This window comes from Curcuma longa, chromosome 21 (assembly GCF_044706935.1).
Source record: "Curcuma longa cultivar G26 ecotype Majalengka, Jawa Barat chromosome 21, ITB_CL_G26_1.1, whole genome shotgun sequence".
Classification (NCBI taxonomy): Eukaryota; Viridiplantae; Streptophyta; class Magnoliopsida; order Zingiberales; family Zingiberaceae; genus Curcuma; species Curcuma longa.
The window spans coordinates 9,319,317-9,343,615 of record NC_133881.1 but is presented as its reverse complement, the minus strand read 5'-3'; the positions used below and the strand labels follow the sequence as shown (position 1 = coordinate 9,343,615).

At 37.7% G+C, this 24,299-nt stretch overlaps 2 protein-coding genes and 1 non-coding gene across 3 annotated transcripts; 2 read left to right on the top strand and 1 right to left on the bottom strand.

Moving 5' to 3' along the window:
• The first annotated feature begins 7,058 nt into the window (after positions 1-7,058).
• On the top strand, positions 7,059-8,796 carry LOC141814244 (pentatricopeptide repeat-containing protein At2g46050, mitochondrial-like). The gene is made up of 2 exons (XM_074702182.1): positions 7,059-8,686; positions 8,757-8,796. The coding sequence occupies exons 1-2, from the start codon at positions 7,059-7,061 to the stop codon at positions 8,794-8,796; spliced, it is 1,668 nt and encodes a 555-aa protein (XP_074558283.1).
• Positions 8,797-20,636: 11,840 nt separating this feature from the next.
• On the bottom strand, positions 20,637-20,720 carry TRNAL-CAA (transfer RNA leucine (anticodon CAA)). The gene has a single exon. It is a non-coding gene; the product is annotated as a tRNA-Leu (tRNA).
• A 179-nt stretch (positions 20,721-20,899) lies between these two features.
• On the top strand, positions 20,900-21,909 carry LOC141814128 (uncharacterized). Its single transcript, XM_074702090.1, has 2 exons — positions 20,900-21,363; positions 21,455-21,909. The coding sequence occupies exons 1-2, from the start codon at positions 20,922-20,924 to the stop codon at positions 21,862-21,864; spliced, it is 852 nt and encodes a 283-aa protein (XP_074558191.1). The 5' UTR covers positions 20,900-20,921; the 3' UTR covers positions 21,865-21,909.
• Positions 21,910-24,299: the final 2,390 nt, after the last annotated feature.

Below are 24,299 nucleotides of genomic sequence, written 5' to 3'. Positions count from 1 at the left end.
TTCAATGATTTATTACTTAACTCATAAGTTAGCTAAGTCTATAGTAAGGGTCAAGTCAATCCAAAAGGAGGTAACAATCTTTAAGGAGAAGACTAGTTCAAGTTCCTCAACTGTAGATGTTCAAAGTGTAATTTCAACTCAAGTACAACAACTTGAAAAAGAAAATTCCACCTTAAAAGCGCAAATTGAGGATCTTAAAGGCTCATTGGAACGGTTCACTTTGGGCTCCAAGTACTTCGACGTGATGCTTGGGACTCAAAGGGCCACGTATAATTGATTTGGACTTGGATATAAAGCTAAACAGAAATCATATTTGTCATTAGTAAATTGAACTAATAAACAACGAGTCTAAGCATGGGTTCCTAAGTCCAGCTTGACTAGTCATGTTGGATTAAACCAATATTGGTTCTCCAAGAATCAGACTTATTATCTGACCAGACTGACTCAGGGTCCTGATCTAGGGGGAGCTAATAAAAAAACCATTTTAATTAGATAAATTGCATGACTGTCTGATTTACTATTTTTGATGCATGCTTAGTTTAATTTTTTGTTTAAATTAAAATGATTAGTTAGAAAAAGGTTAACCTAACATTGACAACCTAGCATCAAAAAGGATTGGGATGATAATAGGCTAGGGAAGCTAGGGCAGCATGTCGAGGTTGAATCATATATGTTGTACCTAGTGCACTCGGTCTAGTGAAACTAACTGAAGCTACCCCAGTTCAACATGAGCTAGTTAGACCAAGAGTTAGTATTAAGTCCCTTGGGCTGATTGTTTTGAAAAAGTTTTGTCTTAGGCACGTGGTTAATTTAATGATGTCCATTGTGACTCATTACAACTTGGAAACTTATCCTAAAACCACAAACTTGGCGAACCCAAATCTAAGTCTAAATCTAACACAAGTTAAAGTAAACCTCTAGGCTCACAATTGAATTAATCAAGAGTAAAATTGACAACCATCTCACACCCAAAGGATTAACATGCTTGACAATCTAGAATGGGTGAGTTGAATTTAGGGTATAATTTGAAATGAATTAATCAAATTAACTTAACTTAAACCCTAAATTTAAAAGTCAATTAATTCAACAACATCTAGGAATGTGTACTTGACTTTGATTTACTTTGCATTACTTATACTGTGATGTGGACCAAGGAGGGGATACAAGCTTACAAGACAAAGCCAAGGCGGAAGAGGCATTGAAGGAAATTGGTGGACCCATGACAAGATCCAAGACTAAGAGAATGAAGCAAGCTTTGGAAGGCTTAATAATGGAGCTCAAGGAAAAGGAGGATCAATGTACAATGGAGGCAACAACTAAATGGATCACATTCCTTCAACTTGAAAGTGAAATTGGGCCAACATGAAGACAAAACTTGAAGGCCCAAATCTACATGATCCAAGATGCATTCAAGGGCTACAAGTGTCCAATTTTCGTAGGTATTTTTGGGGAAATTTTCTAAAGTGACTTTTGATATCTTTTGGTGAGTTTTAATGCTTTTTGGGAGTTCCTAAGCTAGTATTAGGGAATTGTGGGAAATAAATGTCATGCATGCATGCATGATAATGATGCATAATTAGTGCCTAGTGGGTCTTAGTGGATATTAAAAGTTTAGTGTGTAACTGGTTTCTTTTTGTCTTGCTCTTGTTTTTGTGCTTCCGCTAACAATTTTGTAGGCAAGAATAAAAAGTTGCTATTCACCCCCTCTAGCAAATGCAACGGTCCCAACAGCTACTTCATCAAACCCTAGACTAGTTAAAATAAAGTTTTTTCATTAGATTAACTAAGTAATAATTTCATTAATTAGCGACTTGAAAGCTAAAACCTGAAATGTATACTTAATTGACTAACGGTCAAACTTAAATCTAACTCAAAATCAATCAAGTCTTAAAATCTAAAATTGAATTAATCAAGAATAAAATTGAACAACCATCTCACACAACCTATAGGATAAACTGATTGAAAATCTAAAATGGGTGAGATGGATTTAGGTTGTAATTTAAAATTAATTAATCTAATTAATTAAACTTAAATCTACTAAAATTTCATAATTAATCTAAGAAAATTAATTAATTCAAAAAAATAAAGTTAAATAATTAAACCTTAATCAAATAATGCAAAACCTTAAATTTTAATTAAATTTAGTGTAATAATTAAACATAATTAATTCTTACATTAAATAAGTTTAACTTAAATTTTAATAAATTAAAATTTAATTAATCCAATTAAGTTAATCTAACCTAATATCTCATTAATCTAACTTGATTTTAATAAAAAATAAGATTAACAAATTCACACAACCCACCCAAAATAAACCTTCATTAAACAATTCTAATCTTAAACTTAATTATTAAATTAATCATAATTAACTAACTTAACTTAATAATTAAAAATTTTAACTCAAACATAATTGATTTAACAAATTAATTTAATCAAAATTTATTAACTACAAAATAATAATTCAAACTTGGTAAAACCAATAATTACAACACTTAATAAGTCAATTTAAACTTAAATTGAATAACTTAACCTAATTTAACTAACCTAATTGATCTTTCTGGACTTATCCAAATAGGACAATTAGGTAGATTAGAATTGATTTTTAAAAAAATCCTTCTGAACTAGTAATTTTTATTGTTATTTTCAAAAACTTATATTTTTCAAACTTATTTATTAAAAACCTATTTTTCAAAATTTATATTTTTCAAACCTATTTTTTAAAAAATGTATTTTTTCAAATTTATTTTTTAAAACTTATTTTTAAAACTTAGATTTTGCAAAAATGAATTCATTGAAATATAGACTTAGCCAAGGTCTTTTACTAGAAAATAGGAACCTATAGATTTAGGCAGTCAACATCTCACAAGCACCTTAGGATTAATTTGCTTGTGTACTAAGTCACTTACAATGGTGTGAGATGCTTAGGGTCAAACTTAGATTTCAAATGCTTATGTTAGTGCATCACCATAAATCTAGGTTAAAAATATAAATTTACATAGATTAAGTTAAGTGATCCATAGTAATTGACTAGCTGAAAACCTACACTTAACCTGACTAACATAGTAAAAATTATTATCTTCTGATAGCCAACTAGTAACAAAAGTTAGACATGCTGATATGGATAATTTCATAGATGTTATATTTTCATATATTTTATTTTCTAAAATCAGTCATCATGTTTGGACTCTAGGCTCTATAAAAAGTTCTTAATTGTCAATATTATTTTGATTCATTAGTATTTGTTCATTTTCACACAAGTGTTGCATTTTAAAAATTTTCAGTTCATTTTCACACAAGTGCTGCATTTCAAAAAAAATTAAAAATTCAAATCTTCTTGAACATGTTCTATCTCTAAGTTTTTAAAACCTTAAAACACCTATTACAAAATTTTCTCCCTACTATTTTCAAAACCTTACTTATTTTTTATTATGTCAAAGGAGGAGAGTAACTTCAAAGTCAAGATTATTTTTCAAAACATTAAGATAAGTGTTTCTCAAAATTAAGATAAGTGTTTTTAAGTAAGTGTTTTTTCAAACTACCACTTATCTTTACCCCTTTTTAAAGTGTTTTTCAATTTACCACTTATCTAAGTAGTTGTAAAGTGTTTGCCAAACTACAACTACTATGCTTTCTTACACTAAAACTAAAGTTTTTTAACTGAGTGGTTTTCAAAACTTAAAGCTAAAAAGACCACATCAATTTCAGGGGGAGAGAAAAAATCTCTTCAGGTTCTTTCAAAAGTTAAATGATTTTTAAAAGTAAAGACCACTTTAATTTTAAGGGGAGAGATTGAATTAAGGGGAAGCTTTTTGTTGGTGTTCAACTTTAAAATGCTTTGGAAATGATTTTTTAAATATTTGATACTTAACTTTGAACTAGATTATCATAATAAAAAAGAAGGAAGATTGTTGGTGCAAGAAGTGTCAGATAATCGAACTTGTGTTTGGATAATGGTAAAGGGTCCAAGTTAAGAATATGTTATGGATTGATGAGCTAATCTAAGTGTGCATGTAGTATAGGAAAGTTCTAGTTGGAGGCGAGGCAAGGCAAAGTCCTAACTGGAGGCGAGGTAAGGCAAAGTTCTAGTTGGAGGCTAGGTAAGACAAGTTCTAGTTGGAGACTAAGCAAGGAAGTCCATGGTAAGTAGGACTGAGAAAGGAAGACTTGGTAGATTGAGGACATCAGGCGGGGAGTCTAGGCGGGTCAATGGATCAAATGTCTAGCAGGTTGATGGGTCAGCAAGGATCGGACATCAAAAGAAAAGTCTTAGGGGTCAGATGATTGGATGCTAAGCAGGAAATCCAAATAGGTTTAGAGGACCCGGATGTTTGGCAAACAGGTAAAATCTCCTAAGAGGAGTAGGTGACAATATGTTTTCTTGAAGAGAATAGTAGGCATCAGTCTAACTTAAGATTTCACTAGAAATCTAAAATCAAGACCAGACAGTTGTAAAACTATCAAGAGTTAAATTCCTAAATTATACTTGTATTGGTCTAACTTTGTGATGCCCCTAGAAAAAGGAATCCCGACACCTAGTTCTAGGTGCCCCGATAGTACAGTATTTTTTCGGGCCAGTGAAGCGAATGAGGTGGCAAGTCTCGATTGGCTAAGACACCTTAGCTTCCAAACGCCTAGAACAGTCTAGGTGCTCGGAGAAGGATAAGATGCAATGAAGCTAAGTCTGATCCTGCAATTGCCACGTCAACATTTCAAGCACTCAGAAGGGATCCAGATACTCGAAGATGGCTAAGTCAGCGATTACAGTAGATCGGATAGACCATGGTGGGAGCGCCTAGAAGGGGATCCAGATGCTCAGAATGCTTCATAAAAGCAACCTCGAACAGAAACCTCAAGACAACATTCACAGCTATTTTACAACCTCTGTTCAAGTGCTTCATGCTCCTGAAACACTACTGCGACGCCAAGACACTACACTAACACCATGCTGAAATTCTCAATCATTATCGGTAACTAGTAGCTTTGTTTAAATTATTTTTTTATACTCTAGGAATGGTGAACGTGTTACCATTCCTTATTTTTGTAAAAGATGAGACTCTTTCTCGTTTTGAGAAATAGTCTACTAGATATTGCCCATCAAAAGCAGTTAAGGATTGTAGACCTTGGAGTAGCAGCTAGAGGCTGTAAACCAAGTAAAAATAAATGTATTGCTTATTTTATGCTCTGGTTTTTTATTTTCCACTACATACTCAAAATAATTTAAAATAAGTTTTTAAAAATGAGTAAAAAAATGCGCTACTCACCCCCTCCCTCTAGCGCTCTAAATGATCATATAAAGACAACACTTAAAAATTAAATAAACTATTGTAACATTTGATGAAAACTATCACTCTAAGAAATCTAACTTAGATCAGGAGAAAGATAACAATTAAATATTGATAAACCAAGCAATAAACTAGGGGGAGTTAGTGAAAATATAATTAGAAATCAACAACAAGAAGAAGAGGAATGAAATAAACAACAAGAAGAACTTGACCCAAGAACATTAAGAATAAATCCAAATCATCCAGTTGAATAAGTCTTAGGTGACATAGAATTAAGAGTTCAAACTTGATCAACTTTTAGAAACATAAGTCAAATAGCCCTAATATCTAAATTCGAACCCAAATCTATAGATGAAGCATTGCCCGATCTAGATTGGGTGATAGCAATGCAAAAGGAGTTAGCTCAATTTGAAAAAAAATAAATATGAGATCTAGTGACTCGTCCAAAGAATAAATCAATAATAAATACTAAATGGGTCTTTCGTAACAAATTAGATGATAAGGGAGACATAGTTAGAAATAAAGCTCGTCTAAGTAGTAAAGCGGTTTAATCAAGTAGAAGGTCTAATCTACGACAAGACCTATGTCTCGATAGCTAGACTTGAATCCATCAGAATGTTGTTAGCCTATGCAGCACATAAAGAATTTAAATTATACCAAATGGATGTTAAATTTATATTTTTAAATGGGCTAATTAAAGAGGAAGTCTATGTAAATCGACAACTTGGATTTGAAAACTTAAACTATCCAAACCATATATTTAGGTTAAAAAAGACTTTATACGGTCTAAAACAAGCACCTAGAGTTGGTATCAAAGGTTATCAAATTACCTAAATTCAAAAGGATTTAAATAAGGATGAATTGATTCAACTCTTTTTATAAAACTCTTGAAATAGATATATTTTTAGCTCAAGTACACCTCATCAAGGTATCTCAATGACAACTTAGTACAGTCCAGTCAATCGAACTACGTATTCTTCAACTAAACTAATTGGAGATGCTTGTGATGTGGTAGAAATCTATTACTTCCACTTGTCATGTGGGATAAAGTCATAAAGCCAACTCATTCTTAAGATTATGAAATCCTAAGATCGTTTCACCTAAAGAATAAAGAAAATATTTTGGAATATTTCTTAAATCGAACCGTTTCACCTAGAGAATAAAGAAAATATTTTAGAATATTTCTTAAACAGATATTAATAACTCTATAAAAGGTGATTCATACATATGAGATACAGATATACACACATCAACCTTAATTTCTCCAATCCTTAAACTCTTTCTTCACGCAAAATCTTAACTTAAGCGTTGGAGTGGTTTGTCGAGATTTACTTCCGATGTCATTCTAACTCTTTTTTTAAGTATTTTTTAGATTCCTTTATCTTCTTCGGTGGTTATTTTCGAGGGGTGTGCATGTTAACAATTTATCAAATCATCCACGGTATTTAACTAGAATATCTAGAATAGAATGACTGTCATAGTTACGTAGTAAGTACAGATTTGATTATGCCAACCTATGCTCTGTTGTTGTTGCTTCTGCCATTAGGAATGAGAATGCATACAGCAACATTAGATCTGTATTTGATCGTATTTATGGGGATAATGCTGCTCGTGTTGGTGAGCTATCGAAGGATGCATTCTACGCTAGCTATAGCTAGAGCTTTAGCTTCACTCCCTTTCAGTTATTAAACTTGTCGTGCTGGTCGATTTCCTTTTTTTTTAAAGTACATAATTTGAGGGATTTTGCTTTGTTCAGTGGCACGTCCAAAGGGAATAATGATCTCTTGCAGGAGGTTGGCGTTAAGATTTCGTGCCTCTCATGCTTGGCTTTCTCATTCTAGTTTGGTAACTACAGGTCAGCCATATCCTTGTAATGCTTGTAGAACAAACAGAGAAGTAACAAACAGGTCAAACCTTAAGAGCAGAAATGTCATACGCCTCCTCAGGCTTTCCTTGAGGTTGAATGACCACTTGCTAGGTAAACAGTTGCATTGCTTGACTATGAAATCTGGAGTTGCTTATGATGTGTTTGTTGGCAGTGCCCTGTCAAACATGTATTCAAAATGTCATTTTGTTCGAGAGGCTCGTAAGGTGTTCGATGATATGGCTTCAAAAGATTTGGCGGTCTGGAATATAATGTTGTCTTGCTACTTATTGAATGATTATAAAAGAGAAGCTTTTAATCTGTTTCATTCGATGAGAACTGAAGAATTTATAGGAGATGGTTTTACGTTCAGTAGTTTGATAAATTTTTGTAGCCGAATGACTTGTTATGATTTAGGAATCCAGACTCATTGTTTGATTATAAAATTAGCCCTTGAATCTGATGTAGTTGTTGGTAGTTCCTTGGTAGATATGTACGCCAAATGTGCAGTCATTAAGGATGCTCGCCATGTATTCGATAAAATGGACAATAAGAATGTTGTATGTTGGAACACTATAATAGTGGGTTATGGGAAGTGTGGCGAAGGCAAAGAGGCTCTAAAGCTTTTTACTATTATGCTTCGAGGCAGGCTAAAACCAGATGAATTAACACTAGCGAGTATTCTCAGCACTTGTGCTAATTTAGCATCTTTGAATGAGGCTACACAAGTTCATGGTTATGTAGTAAAAAATGGGTTTCAAGCATATCTGTCCATTGGTAATGCTCTTATCATAGCATATGCAAAGTGCGGCAGCATCGACAATTCTGCCCGAGCATTTTCTTTGATACCTACACCTGATTGTGTGACTTGGTCTTCCATGATTTCTTCCTATGCTCATCATGGATTGGCAATGGAAGCCATTAATAAGTTTGAGGTAATGTTACATGAAGGTATAAAACCTAACAGAATCACATTTTTAGCAATCATCTCTGCTTGCAGTCATGCTGGGTTTGTGGATGCAGGAGTGCACTATTTCAGTACTATGATTAAGAACTACCAAATAAAACCAAGCTCGGAGCATTTTGCATGTCTAATTGGTTTACTTGGCAGAGCAGGTTATCTAGATGAGGCTTCTGATGTCCTAGCTAGCATGCCATTCGAACCGGATGCAAGTGTGCTTGGAGCATTAATTGGTGCGTGCAATGTCCATCGCAATGCTAAATTGGCAGAATGGGTTGCAGAAAAGCTCTTCTATTTGGAGCCAAGGAAATTAGTTAATTATGCTCTTTTGTCTAATATATATGTAGCTGAAGGCCATTGGGAAAATGTGTCATGCCTGAGGAGGAGGATGAAGCATATGTGCAGTGTCAAAATACCCGGTTGTAGTTGGATAGAGATTGGTGGCAAAGTTCACACTTTCGTCTCCCATGAAAGATTACATTTACAAGCTCAAGAAATATATTGTATGTTGGATACAATAATTTGGTCGATGAGAAATAGATATTACATTTATGATACAACTGCAGATTATATTTGCGAGTGATTATGATGAATTTTCTTACTTCGATCTGGGCTCATGTTCTGTAAGATGTTGGCTTTTATGAGACAGATTTCTTGATACATCCTGCAACCTTGTGCTACTTGACTAAACTTGGTGCTCCTCAGCGAGATTTATACTGATAGCTAGACAACCAGACATTTGATATGTAAGTACCAGATCATACTAAACATTTATGTTTTTCCTTAAATCGGTCTATAAAAGTTTGTTAAAAAATATAAATTCATATTCTACGAGCAGAATTATTTCTTTGGTTATCTGATTGAACTAATACAGATTCTTTCTTGTATATTCTTTCCATTGAGATAGGTTTCTTTTTCTCCTCTATTTGATTTTTCAGTTTAAAATTAGCTGTTGTGTAATCTAATATGCGTGTGTCAAGTGTAAACTTGATACAATGCAAGAACAATGGTGGATAACACATTTGGCAGACGAATAAAAGTTTAAATGAGTCAAGTGGATTGAACATTTGGCATACGAGTCAAATGGATAGGTGGATTGGATATGAGAAGTCCCTATAGATTAAGGAAGACTGGATAATAAATCAGTATGATTTAAGTCAAGAATGATCGAATATCAGACAAGATAAAAAATTTAAGAGATGATCTTTTGGAAAAGAATACTAAGGGAGTATCTTTAATCTTAGGACGAGGAAAAATCTATTGCAACTTAGGCAGTTGACTTAATTAAGAAACTAATAAAAAGTTTAAAAATTAAAGTCAAACACATAATTAATTAGAGTCGACTGAGTTATAAATAATTATTCCATTAGATTTAACTGAGTAAGTCATAGTCATATTTATCAACATTGTCAGTATATTATTATTATTCATTATTATTTTATATATTTTAAATATTCTATTTTTATCTATTGATGTTTTAAAAAATAGAACATTGGTCACTTAAATGGTAGAACTTTGTTGACCACTGTGGAAACATTTTCAATTCTTCGGAAGAAATTAAACAATTCTAATTTATTCAAATTTGATCGATCATATGCTCGATCAGCAGATGATATGATAGAAATAATATTAGTGATAAGAATCATAACTTGAAGTTTATCTAAGTTGGTCGATCGCATAAACAATAACAACCAATTAAGTACCCAATTAGCGGTTGATGAAGCAACTAGATAAAAATTGATCGATGAAATCTATCTCAATTGATCGACAAAAATATACATGGTCGTCAACTAGATAACATATAGTTGGCAAATAAACTAAACAAATGGCTTGGTCAACCAAAACAGTAAATTTAGTCGGCCAAAGTTAAAAAATTAATGTTACTGATGATAATAAATAATAATAATAAATCTCAATTGACCTCATTGATTATCTCTAGAAGTGGCCGATCCGATCTTATAGAAGTTTCCCATCGACCATCAGGTAAATCAGGAAGTTACTGATGACAATCAAATCTCTTAATTTGATTGACCAAGATGACCAAAATGGTCGATCAAATCATGCCAAGCAGAGACTACTAATAGAGGTCTGTGTTGCACACCCAATACATAAAAAAAAACTAAGAATTACAACAATCACTCAGAAAAAGTTTGCATGCATTCCTTCTCGAAGTTTTCTACAAACAATGCACCATTCTGACAACTCAGTATATTCATTTTAATATTATTTTTCTTAGCTATCAAATTACTTGTCTGTCGCTTGTTTTTTATTTTTGTACTTTACTGTATATATCTTTGTAAGCTAAATTTTATAAAAATTTCTCTGCCTCTTAAAAATTTTCAAGAAGTGATTTGTCTAACGAATTATAGACGATCTAGCAATAGGAATATAAGAGTTATCGAATCACATTAAGTCATTGTATTATTTTTCAATTTTTGCTTTTAACCTTAGCTTATTATTTTAAAATCTTAATTTATTTAAAAATTAATTTAATCTTGAAATTTTTATTTCATTGCATAAAAATCTTTAAATTTATAAAAATGTTATTCATCCTTATTTAGTGTTCATCTTGTGGTAAAAAATAATAACACTCATCCCAAACATCTCTTCGGATTCAGTCATTTAAAGGGAGATAAATGACAGTGTCTAAGTAACCTCTTCTTCATGTAAGAAAAATTTTATTCTCCAAAAAATTATTTATTTGAAGATCCAATACCTATTTCATGTGATAATTTACCACCTGAGCTAACATTCCTTGGACGTTCTCCAATGCATTCTAAGCTCATTTATTTTAATCTACAAATAGTAGTTTTGACCTATGGGTATTGTTTCAGCTCGATGCCGCTGACGGTCATGCCACCAGTCAATGATATACCATCTCAATCGCTGCCGACCTTGCTCACGAAGGAACCTGAAAAGAAAGAACTGGGTGAACGAGTCAGCAGGCCGCCAGAGATTCTCGACGGGGCCACTCCGACGCTCAAGTCAGTCAAGAGCAGGAAAGGAGAAAAAAATAATAAAAGTATGCGTGTGTAAAAAGAATTCCCCCTTTCCTTTCATACCTGCGGGGTTTATATAGCAGCGGAGGGAGCGTGACATTCGGATCTCAACGCGTATGATTGGCTATTACCACGTCATTAACGGCTAATGGTTTCCAAACATCCAACGGCTCAGCAGGGTCGATTATCTTCTTTCAATGATTGTGCGCATAAGTGTGTGGGATTTTTGGAGACTAAGTTTGCGAAACTTGATCACATCCTTATCCTTTTGGATGAGTTGATAAAACTGAGTCAAGGAGAAAGAGTCAACGTATTTGCCTGTTGATGACTGACCTGATGCGTGAGGTCAGAAGATACATGGTCGAACTATATGAATGGCCAAGCTGTGAGAGCATGTGACCGAACTGTGAAAGCATGTGGCGGGGCTGAACTGAACATATGGCCGAGCTGACCTGAATGCGTGGTCGAGCTGACTTGAATACGTGGCCGAGCTCACCTGAGCGAGTGGCCAAGCTCACATGGGCGTGTGGCTGAGCTCGACCGACCTCACCTGAGCGCATGGCCGAGCTCACATGGGTGTGTAGTTGAGCTCACCTATATGCGTGACCGAACTGACCTGAGTGCATGGCTGAGCTCACCTGGACGTATGGCCGAACTCACCTAGGTTCGTACATATAGATTTTGAATAAGTTCTATTTTATCTTGATTTTCTACTCAATAGATCAATTTGATTTTTAACTATATATGCCATATAGGAGTAGTAGAATTCCACCGCATCAGGCATATAGCTTAAGAGTTTGATCCATCGATCTTTGATAGTCAATGGTTCTAGAACAGCCTTAACCCCTAATGCCACAATGTGAAAATTGTCTCGTTGAGGATGTGGTACATTCATGGTGTTACCCCCTATGAGATCACCTCTTCAGTATCTGCAATCCGTAAGTCATGATCTTCTCTCTCGTTACAATTTGGAAGCACGAGGCTATAAATAACATAACATTCTTCTCTATTTCTTAATCCCATAATGATTTAAGCATCAAACGGTCGACGTGTCAATAAATTTGAATGATGTGATAAATATTTATTGTATCATTTTGATACCGTTTGTAATTGTGGGTATATGCGCAATGAGCATCAGACGTTGAAGGGGAAGGTGAAGAAAACCCATGCTTCACATCTCGTTGTATGGGACAATCAAAGTTGATCTCTTTGTCTTGCTTGAGGTAGCTCATCCTTCTCCACGATTATTTGAGGGCGCCCGGAAACCTTCGCTTGCTTCCTCAACATTTATCTCCTTCTCCACAACTGTTCATGTGCTGCCGTAGCCGTCGCCTCCTCCGCGGCTATGAGTGGGCGGCACCATTTATCTACGACTGTTCGTGTTCCGCCACCCATTACCTCCTTTTGGGTCGCGGTCTGCTAGAGGGGAAAAGAGATCGAAGACTTTGGACTTCCTCAGGTCGAAAGAGAGCAACCAGAGGGGAGCCTCGAGCCACCACAATGCCTGTTCCGATTTCTTCCCGATGCCGCACTGCAAGAATCCTGTGGGCTAGCTCTTGGCGAGAGTTCGCATCTACTGCCTTTGACCAGGACCGCTGCGACCGGAGCACCGTTGGCGGTGGCGCACCTCCTCACCGATCCCCACATCCTTGACTCTATTGCCTGTTCGCCTGCATCCACCTCTTCTACACCGTTCTTCATATCAGGCCTGGCCCTAACAACTTCACCATCCATCTCCTCTCTAGTGCGAATTTAGTCAAGGCCTAATGTGCAAGAGATGGATCTGGGCAAATGGTTGGGTTTCATGCGCATTAGTGAACAGGTCTCATGTTGCCATTTTCAAGCAAAAGAAGGTATCTTCAAGCAATAGAAGATGATTGCTGAGGCAAAGCTAGTAACATTTTGGATGTATCTGAAGTAGCTCAATTTAAAGAAAGAAAAGATTAAAGGAATATTGAAATTGCGGGATATGAAATGAAGAGGCCCTCCAAGTAACCAAGGAAGAATGTCTGCCTCTTCTTTAGCTTTCCAACCAAGGGGGCATTCTATTTATATAATTTGAATTAAGATTTAAATCTGTGTTTTGACTGCCAGTTCGATTTCTATATCTTCTTTTGTTTGCAGGAAGTTTTGTAATTCCATCTTTGGGCAAAAGAAAAAGATGCTGAATCTAACTTCGAAGCTGCTAGCGGAACAGCCGGCCAGTGAACAAGATACGATCTTACCACCTTAAGTTGCAATTGCATATTTTGAATGCAATGCATTCTCTGGATGCTATGGTCATCTCAGACCTTGAACAAATGGAAGTGTAGTGACGTAAAAAAAGGATTAATGATCAGGCTCTTGCGATACGCTCAAACAATGAGTTTATTAATTGGTATGAAGTGAAGATGTATATTCCGGCTGGATGCTGTGGACAGTCAAACTATCAGTCAACAAAGATTCGACTCATGCAAAGCTCTGCTCCTTTCCGCAGGTGAAAGGACTTGAAGATAAACTGAACGAGAGGGTTAGATTGGTGTCGGTGATTCCCGACAGACTACTCTGACGCTCAAATTAATATCCATGAAAGAAGATGCAGAAAAGGAAAAAGAAGTGTGTGAAGTTGTTGAAGTTGCCGAAAGAGTTTTTCATACCTTTGGGAGAACTTATATTATACCTACAAGGGAGGCATCTCCACGTCCCCGAAGGATGTTAGATCGTCCCGATGCAACACACATGTTTACACATTTTATAAACGTGTGCAGTGGAAATAAACAATTAATTAAAGCCAATTATCATCACACACACATGCAAAGACAGGAAATAACAAGTACAGAGCATGACAGAAAATTAAAATTTTACAGAATAAAAGATTATTCTACGCGTACCTTCTTGTTGATGTTGAGCAGTGTTGGCATCAATCGAGCGGTCCTCGTCGAAGTCTCGCCTCTACTAGTAATCCACGTCAAGCTCTCGTCTAGACGGCTTCGGAAGCCATGAGTCACATCATCGTCTTCGGTACTAGCCGATGATCGATAACGATCAATTCGAGATAAGCTTTTTTCCGAAAACCTTACAACAACGTTTGTCGCGATCATTCTGGGACATTCTAACTATCATCAAGAATCGTATTCCCGGAGAAAGTTTCGATGGTCAACCATTGACCGCAAATTTAAAACAAATAAGTCAGAACTATTCCAACAATGATGGAACAGTCTCAGGAAACTTCCTAAGTTTCCGCGAACGATAAATCTAAGCAACCACCCGAGACAACTCCGACAACAACCTGTTAACTAGAAACTGTTTCTAGTGTAGGAGGTTGCTTACGGTGGTCGATGTTGCATTCATCCACATGGGCAAATAAAGATGGATTTCCTCCTCTCCCACCGTCGAAAATAGGGATTCGATAACGACACTCGCGATTGAAAGGAGGGGACAACGTCGACAAGGTCGTTGTGCTCTAGCGAGCGAGCAACGCCGGCAACATTCTTTCACGCGGTTGCGGTAAGAACCCTTCTCACAGCCGCGCGCTTGGGAAGAAGAAGACTCACACGGGGAAAAACACAAGGCTGGTGATCTTTCGTAGACCCGACCACGGGCCGGGTCCAGCCCGGACCCGGCCTAGGTCAACGGGTTGGGTGGCCCGTTGACTCGGTTAGCCGGGCCAAACCGGAATCGACCCGGCAGGATGCCGGGCCGGTTCCGGTTCAAGAGGATGTGAAACCGACGGCCCGTCGGTTAACTGGCGAGTTGAACCACCGGTTCAAAATTTTAATTTTTTTTTTTGTTTTCCCGTTGGAACCGGCGGTTCCAACGGCTCCGAACCACCGGTTCCAACGGCAGAGCCGTTGGGGTTTTTTTTGATTTTTTTTCAACGGCTAACATCATTTGACCATTTTTTGATCAATGGCTATAATTTAGTGTCCGTTATGATCCAAATTCTATAAATAGGGAGTTCATTTCATCATTTCCACACACTTTCTCTACTATCTAACTCTCATTCTCAACTTCGCAAGTTCACATTCTCTAATCTCTATGCGTTTCCGAGTTCCGACTCCATCTTTCGACTACAATGGAAGGAGGCCGCGGTGGAAGTTCTTCACATCAATCTCAGAGGGGAAAAGAAATAGCACACGAGGACCCCAACATTCAATCCATCGATGATGAGACTGAGGCCCAACACCTTCCAACGCCCGAAACACAAGGAAGTACTGATGCAATTACTTCTAAGGTTCGGGAACATCCTCCTCTAAAATCTTATATTTTCACTAAATATTTTGAGAAGGTCACTTTTCCATCGGGAGAAATGCATGTAAAATACAAGCATTGCAATGCTTCCTACAAATTCCAAGCCGGCGGCGACTATGGATCGTTAAAACGACATGTAGAAATGAAGCACTCGACAGAATATGAACTCGACTGTTCTCAAACACAATTATCTAGATTTTCTTGCGGTAGTAGTACTGATTCCGGTTTATTTTTATATTCTGATAATAAATTAAGAGAGTCATTAGCTAAATTTGTTTCCGTAGAACCTCAAAGGGCAGTAGGCTCAGTAGACCCCTTCTGAGGGAAGTCTGGAGACAGCTCTGAAGGCGGCCAACCTTGCCAAAGTCGAGCAAGTTGTGGCCTCTAAATCGCTTGGTTCAATAACCAAATGACCTTCGATTTGATCCAAACTAGTTTTGTTCATTTCATCTTCACAAGACGAAGTCTATCATCACTTCCGTTTTGTCAAAATATCTTCTATCATGAATCAAACTAAGTTGGTTCAATTTGATTCAAAATCAAATCGTTTGGTTCAATAACCAAACCACCTCCGATTTGAACTAAACCAATTTTATTTATTTCTTCTTCACAAGATGAAGCCCATCATTTTACCTTTGTCCAATCCAATCAGATTTTATTTCTCTCGATTTGAGAATCTAATTCTCAAACTTGTTTTAAGTTTTTTAAAAATTTTGTAGTGTGTGTGAAACAATAGATTCTCGATTATGTTAGTCGTCCGTAATTAACCATTAATTGTAGAATGATTATAAGTGACATCTAGTTGTACATCATGATCTCCAATTGATTGAAAAATCAACGATTGATTCCAGAACATTTCTAAATCTTTCAACAGCTATAATGAAACGTGCCTCATTCCTTTCACCGTCTTATACCCACTTGGTTCAAGACATGATCTCTATATGTCAGTCCCCACTAGGCTAATTATGTCACACCTAGCTCAAACTTGTCTTCTTATCGTGTGGATTCAAGTTACTTGTACATGTATCCAAGAGTATCATACTCTTGACATGTGATGCTTTGGCCAAAGACTTTTAGTAACAATCATAACAAGCGGTCGCATAGTATACATCTTTCTTTTCAAGGAGCGGTAAATTCTCTGTGAGCTATCCAAACACCTTCGAGCACTTTGACTTATACCCAATCATCTCGAGTCTACATCTTCTCAGAGATATTTGCTTAAGATGTCAAAATATAAGCATCCATGACCAAGGTGACTTGAATACCGCAAGTCAAAGGAAATTACACTTAAGCTACAATGAGATCTTCATTGACATATGTATAAAATCATATGAAGTCTCACGGCATGTCACTCCAATGAACTAGTTACCTTTAACTAGCATCCACGTTTAACTCTCAACATCCAATGTCTCCAGCCAATGAGAACGGTTGCTTAATAAACCAAGGAGTTTAAAACGTGTTAGTCTCAATAGAATCGATGATGTTCATGCTTATCAATTCCTTGATTGGGAATAATTTTAATACACTAGTTGTGATCTAATCATAAATTCTCTCATATTATAAATCGTATTGCGAATATTCAGTAAATGAGTTTAAGATCTAATCAAACACATAGAGAATGTGTACTTAAATAGTATAACATAAGGTAATTGTCTTAGGACACCTCTTAAATATAATAGGAAAAGTCCTAGTTGGAGGCTAGGCAGACGAAGTCCTGATCTGGAAGATTGGGCAAGGAAGTCCTAGTTGGAAGCTAGACAGTCCTAGTTGGAGGCTAGGAGAACAGAAAAGTTCCAAACTGAATATCTAGCATGTGAGAAGCCTACCTATGGAAGTGATTAGTACTAACTGGAGTTTAGGAAAGGAAAAGTCCAAACTGGATGTTTAGCAGGTAAGAAGTCTACCTATGAAAGTGACTAATTTTAACAGGGAGTCAAGCACGGGTAAGCCAGTAGGTTAGACCTACAGAGTAAGGCTTAGATAAGCCTAGTAGGTCGGATGGACTACAAGTAGACTTAGGGTGCTAGCGTGTTTGTGAGCTTATCTTGCAAGAATCGAGAGCTAGAAGCAAGACGAAAGAAACATAAGAGAAACGCACAGAAGTAATCGAACCAAACCTGAGGTCAACTCAAGTCAAACCTGATTTGACTGGATCCGAGCGCCCGGATGTTATTCCAGGTGCCCTGACAATCTAGGCGCCCCTGGAAGGTCCAGGCACTCGGATCAAGAAGAATCAGCCCGAATAGAGTCCGAAGATATCGAATCGGATCCAGGCGCTCGGATAAGAATCTAAGTGCCTGGAAGACTCTATATAAGGAGGTTGAATGTGCATCACAAGCATATCATCTCTCTATGTCATACTCTTCATCCTACAGTGCTGCTAAATGCAAACGACATCTTGCTTGTGCAACTGGGGAAGTTTCAGGAGGAGTGTACTGAGCTCAGGACTTTCAGATCGGCTCGACGAGAGTTTGTTTATTTTTAAGTCTTACTTTTTATACTTTTACTTGTTATTATTTGAACTGTAAGACGGGTTTCTCTGCCTCCGAACGAAGGTTTGAAAAAGAGACCATTAGTGGACGGGCGCCTCACGTACATAGACCTTGGATGTACTAACACTGGGAGGTTATAAATTAAGTAAATCCGCGAGTCCCCTTACATTGTTTTCTGATTCCGCTACTAGTCTATGTTACAGAACGAACAAACAAAAATGACGAACGCGCTATTCACCCCCTCTAGCATGTCTCATCGATCCTACATGGACAGTTCGGTAGATTGGATAATTTGATAGACCGAACGGTTCAGTAGACCGATAAGCCAATTTGGTATACTAAATGATGATGTGTCCACCCAAGTATCTGATATACTGATGTGACATCCGACGTGGACTGAATGGTTGACGTGGCACGTGGATGACCTTTGGCTTGCTGACGTGGCAGAAGGAACGATCAGGGATAAGTTTTACGGTGCTGATGTGGCAGAAGATTGTCATCAACACATTGACGTGGCAGAAGCTAGTTGGAGGATCGTCGAATTGGTAGACCAATCAACTAAATCGAGATCTGAATTCCTAGGCAATCGAAATATCAATCATGGGATCAGTAGACCAATCAGGTCTATAAAAGAAGGTCTTAATAGCAACTTCAGAACATCAACTTCTAAGTGCTTCCACTTTCATCTCGCTCCAGAACAATCAACTCTATGCTGAGATGTTGCTCCGACAGTCGCGACTTACTTCATATCTATTTTTGTCTATATAATTGCATTGTTTTTAATCATCTTTTGTACCTCTATTCTAAAGGAACGGTAAGCTTTTTACCATTCTGTATCTTTATAAAGACAAATCTCCTTCTTTGTTAAGAAGGAGACTAATAATAAATTGTCCATCGAAATGATCAAGGATTGCGGGCTTTAGACGAGCAACTGTATGCTATGAACCAAGTAAAAAATAAAGTATTTTTGTATTTATTTCTATTTCCGCTGATATCCCTAAAACATGTTTTCAAAAAGTGAGAATTAACAACGAGCGTTATTCACCTTCTCTAAAACATCTCCAATCCTTCAGTTGCAACTTAAAACTAAAATAGCATCTGGATAAGCAAATGGCATAGACACAGCACTCCAATATTTCATATTGGCAAAGTGCACAATGGCTAATATGTTTGTTATATTTTAAATTGTTTATAAAAAATGTATTTTATTAACCATCTATTCATTATAGCTTTATTTTTAGAAGTAAATCATTGGAAGGATCTTAAAGGAGTATAACCCGTTGAAATTCATCTTAGCGCACTTTGAGGATCTGCACTATATCTATATATAAGTTTGGCCAGAAACCAAAACTCGGGCATAATTTTTACCTTGGTTTCAACAATAAAATAAAGAAAAATATGAACAAATCACGAACATGCAAAATTGAACAATAAAAGAAGAGTTAAAAATCACTGGTATAGCACTAGATAAGAAATAAGGAGATTCAAGTAAGATGTACTGGTTGTAACTAATCATCAAGATTTTATGTACTGGAAAGGGAAACTCATGAAAAGGTCTCGCACTCACCTTGCTAGCTGATGTTTCCTCTTGCTCTTTGACTGGCACAGTGACTGGAGCTTTTTTTTTGTCAATTCACTTCATCCCGTTGGAAAAGTAAAAAAAAAAAAAATTATTGTAGCATGTGAAGGAGGTCTAACAGAAATTTGATTTTTTTTTTTTAATTTCTCTTTGCTTATTTTCTTATTTAGTGTCTTTTGCATGATAATAGAAACAAGTATAAGATACATTATAAAAGCAGTAATGGCATACATTATATTAGGAAGAAAAATAAGAGTTTGGAAAAAGATTTTTGATGGTACAAGCAGGAGAGAAAAAAAAACCAGACGGTGTATGGCCAGAGACAAGGAACTGCAGAAAGGCAAGATCATGACACCAGCTAAAATTTCAGTTCGTTTAGGTCTCTTTTTTTTTTTAAGAAAAAGGAACTAATTGTGTTTCAGTGTAGAGAATCTCCCAAATAAACAGCGTTTGTTTTAATTCCTACCCCTCAGAAACTCAGCCAAAATGATAATACAATTTAAATTATTTTCATTCAAAAACAACAATTTAAATTATTCAACCCCAACTGAACCAAAATGTTTAGTTTTTTCGGGTTCGGTTTGAATAGACAGTTCAGTTTGATTCCTTAAAAGTTTACTTAAACATTTCGCGATATCAAATTTGTGTCAGCTCTTGATATGATATACCAGGGCACCCATTTTGAAAAGTGAGAGGTCTCACTGGCTTCACCATCTACAATGTTCAAAGAGATTTAAATATACTTTGAAATTATGGTATTTTTAGACAAATTTATTGGTATGGTTAGGTTTCTTACACTAATTGACCCATCATCTATGTCACAACCAAAGGGAATTGATATTCAATCCAAGAACACAAAAATAAAGACAAGGAGCGGACCTTGCGTTGCTCCTGCATGAGGAAAGCATACTTTTCTATGTTTGGGACGGCCTTAGGAATCAGGTGGTTGCGGAAATGCCCTGGCGCCACCCTTCACTGTACCCTCAGCTTTCCCCAAATTGTCGATCGTCTGATAAATACAGAGACAGAATCACGCTAACGGATTGAGCCATATCAGTTGAAGCTTTCTATGTCGAACGCCTTGGCCGGAAAACAAGAGTAGGTTGGTGATGCTAGCCTAGGACGATGACTCCGAGCCAAGGAGGTGGCGAAACACGGCAGCTCCGCTGTTAACAGCGAGCGGAAGGAAACCGAGAAAGAATTTTTTTTTTCATAATTGCCAAAAAGATTGTCAGAAGTGGGATTTGAACCCACGCCCTCGTTAGAGGACCAGAACTTGAGTCTGGCGCCTTAGACCACTCGGCCATCCTGACTAATTGCTTTATTTTAACTTCAAATTTTTATTTATCCAATTTTCTTTTTGCCTTTTTGAAACTTGCTACCTTCACAAAGCATCCGATTCCACTTCAATTGCTCGCAATCTTCTTCCTTTACGATCTCCCTCATCATCTTCCTCCATCTTCCTTCGCCCAAATACTCCACTAATATTGATCTCCTGATCAAATCCCAACCCCATGTCCAAGATCCACGTCGAGGTTTGCATGATCTCCGCCCGCGGCCTCCGCCGCTCCACCTTCCTCAAGCCACAGTGGTTCGCCGTCGGGTGGGTCGACCCCGACGAGAAGTACTGCACCAGGATAGATACCTCCGGCACCTCCAATCCCACGTGGAAGACCAAGTTCTCGTTCGCTGTCGGGGACGCCACCAGCTCCGGCGAACTGGCGGCCTCCCTGACGGTGGAAGTCTACAAGAGGGAGCCCATTTTTCTGAGCGAGAAGCTTCATGGAGTCGCGATGGTTCCGTTGAAGGAGTTCATGGTCAGATTCTTGAGCCAAACGGAGTCGAATCCGATGGTGGAGAGCTTGCAGCTGAGGAAGAAGAATTCGGGGGAGAGCCGTGGATTCGTCGACGTCTCCATCCATATTTACCGGAAAAGCGAGCAAAATTATCATAGAAGTATCCATTGCAAATTTGCATTTCGCTTTACCTTCTGGATTTTTTTTTTTCAAAATGTAAATTTAAAGATTGATCCTTTCTCAATTTGCAGCCACCGATGGAGATTTTCCATGCGCAAATGACAGGGACGGAATCACAATCGCCATCGGAGATGGCCCGACCTTACCTTTCCCGGCCCATCCACAACCTCCACACCGCCGGGCTCCCACTCTTCCTCCTCCTCCGCCTCCGCCTCCGCCGCCTTCGAACCCAGGATACTTACCGTCGTTGTTCCCGGGAGCAGCAGCTCCCCCGCCAGAGACTTACGTCAGTCTGCCGCCGCAGGGGGCAGCGAGACATGGCGGTGGAGCGCCGTCTGGTTTCGGGATGGGACTCGGAGCCGGCGCCTTGGCAGCCGGATCTGTGATCTTCGGGGACGACTTCATGTCGGGTTCCGCTTTCCCGGTGGGGCTTCACGGCGGCAGCTTGACTGTGACGGCTGACGGAGATGCTATGTTCTGATGTGTCATCGAATTGTTAGATTAATGGCTTTCAATGAATATTTGGAAATAAAAAGGTTCATTTTAGAAAAATAGTTTCACAAAATCAAATTTAATCTTTTTTTTCCACAAACTAGAAATTATTATCTGACAAATTATTGAATAGCAGGATTGCAGTGTGACTGACTTGATTAAATCGCTTAGCTCAATTTGATCGTCAACGTAATCTTTGGCCCATCGACTAATTGACTCATTTGGTCAGATTTTGATTTGTCAGATTTAATTTACTATTTAGGCTAATCGGATAGATGCTAATATGATTTAATTTTAAGTGATAAAAGAGTCATTTATTATTAAAGTTTATGGAATTGATTAAAGTTAATGCACTACAACACTAATGATTACCAAATGACTTTAAATTTTCTATTTACCAAGTAATAAGGAAAATTAATCATTTTTTCAATTTAATTTCCTTCCATGAACAAACACCATTAGAAATTCATTTAAACATTAACATTAAAACATGCCAATTACCCATCCATCAAATATCACCCATTAATTAATTAATCTTCAACTATTAATTTACTTGCTCACCTAACTGTTGGAAATGTGAATGAAAATAAGGAAATCACTACAACAAAAATGCACATCATAGGCGCGCCGTTAATAGTTGCTTTGACGGCGCGCCCAATAAAATGCGCTGCGGATAATATCATATTTTTATCAACCGCAGCATGCAACAATAATACGCTGTTAAAAATACTTTTAACAGCGCACATTGTGCGCCGTTAAAATTATTTTTGACAGCACATATTATGCGCCGTTAAAAATATTTTTAACAGCATGCATGTATGTACGCTGCGGATGTATACTGTTAACCTCCTGTTAAAAGAAATAAAAAAATTTGTTCTGTTTCCCCGCTCTTCTATTCTCGCTGCGCGAGGCTATGTATCACGATTTCTCCTCTTCGGCCCAGAAACGCACGACGGTTCTTCTTCTCTTCTTCTGCCCATCGCCTTCTTCTCCTCTCCTGCCAACACGATCTTCTTCTCTAGCGATCGCGATTTCTCCTCTCCGCGTCTTCCTTTTTCCCCTTTCCCCCGCAATCATCGGCCGCCCATCGCCTTCTCCTCCTTCCGCACGAACGCGCAAGCGGCGCTCCTCCTCTCCCCCCTACAGCGGCCCAGCCATCGGTCGCCCTGCCTCACCAGAGGAAAGTCGACGTCGCCGCGTGGAGGAGAAGCCGATACACTGCCGCAGCCGTCTCCCTCTCCTTCTCCTCCGTGCCCTAGCCGCAGCCGTCTCCCTCTCCTCCTCCGTGCCCTAGCCGCAGCCGTCTCACGTGACGCCGCTGCGTGGAGGAGAAGCTGACGCACTGCTGTTTGCCGAGACCGCTCGCCGCTCGCCATCCTTTGATTCCATCGGTAAGTTTGTGATTCTATTTGCAGGTTTTGTGTTTGGATTTCTTCGGTTTGCTGAGGTTTCTTCTGGATCGACAGATTAGAGGGGGGTTTGTTGGTTTCGGCTATGAGTTGGGATTTGAGTTTTGGTCAGGGAAGAAGGGGCTGAAATCTAGAGCGCAATTTTGAGGTAAAAATCTGAACTCTAGTTAATCTTTGTTTGTGACTAATTAGGTGGTGGCTAAGATAGTTTGAATGTCATTCCACTGGTGTTTTTACTGACAACTTTGTTTGAAGACGTTAAACTTTGTTTGAGATTTGTTTGTGCACTAAATCTATTATTTGTTTCAGGAATCCTGAGGAAATTCCTTGGGGTGAGACTGGTGCTGAGTATGTTGTGGAATTTACTGGTGTTTTTACTGACAAGGACAAGGCTGCTGCTCACCTAAAGGTAACTCTTGTTGGTTTTACTACTACAGCTACTACTATTCTTATTCATGCTGCACTCCAGAAGCTGTATGTTCTAGCAAACAATGGATCTCCAAATTTGCCGACATATTGTATTTGTTATTTTTCTTATGCACGCAACAGTGCAGTCTCGATTTTTAAATTCATGCTTTGATATTTTATAGATGAGAAACAAGTAAAATGCCAATTTAGAACAAAGAAAGATATTTTAGGTGTAAACACTTTTATCCGTTTCTTCCGTAACCTGGATCATAAATATTGACAGAAACAAACTGTTGATTCGTGGATTTGCCTTTCCTTGCAAGTGTATTATTTTGGCTCTACTAATGCAGCTTATCTGGTAATATTGTCCTTATCTCAAGTGTAAGGATTATGCTGATTATTATTGGTTATCCTAATTTCAATGTACAACTACATAGTTTGAAGTAGTGTTAGTATTTGGTTTTTCATGATGAATTCATGTGGTTTAACTACAGGGTGGTGCCAAGAAAGTCATTATCTCTGCTCCCAGCAAGGATGCTCCAATGTTCGTTGTTGGAGTAAATGAAAAGGAGTACAAGTCTGGCATTAACATTGTATCAAATGCCAG

What these genes read in the sequence shown, in the direction of transcription:
- LOC141814128 (XM_074702090.1), top strand. Translation starts at nt 20,922, where the DNA reads ATGTCCAAGATCCACGTCGAGGTTTGCATGATCTCCGCCCGCGGCCTC. An exon ending in CGAGCAAAATTATCATAGAA is followed by an intron (nt 21,364 to 21,454) that starts GTATCCATTGCA and finishes CTCAATTTGCAG; the next exon opens with CCACCGATGGAGATTTTCCA.
- LOC141814244 (XM_074702182.1), top strand. Translation starts at nt 7,059, where the DNA reads ATGATCTCTTGCAGGAGGTTGGCGTTAAGATTTCGTGCCTCTCATGCT. An exon ending in ACTGCAGATTATATTTGCGA is followed by an intron (nt 8,687 to 8,756) that starts GTGATTATGATG and finishes TTTATGAGACAG; the next exon opens with ATTTCTTGATACATCCTGCA.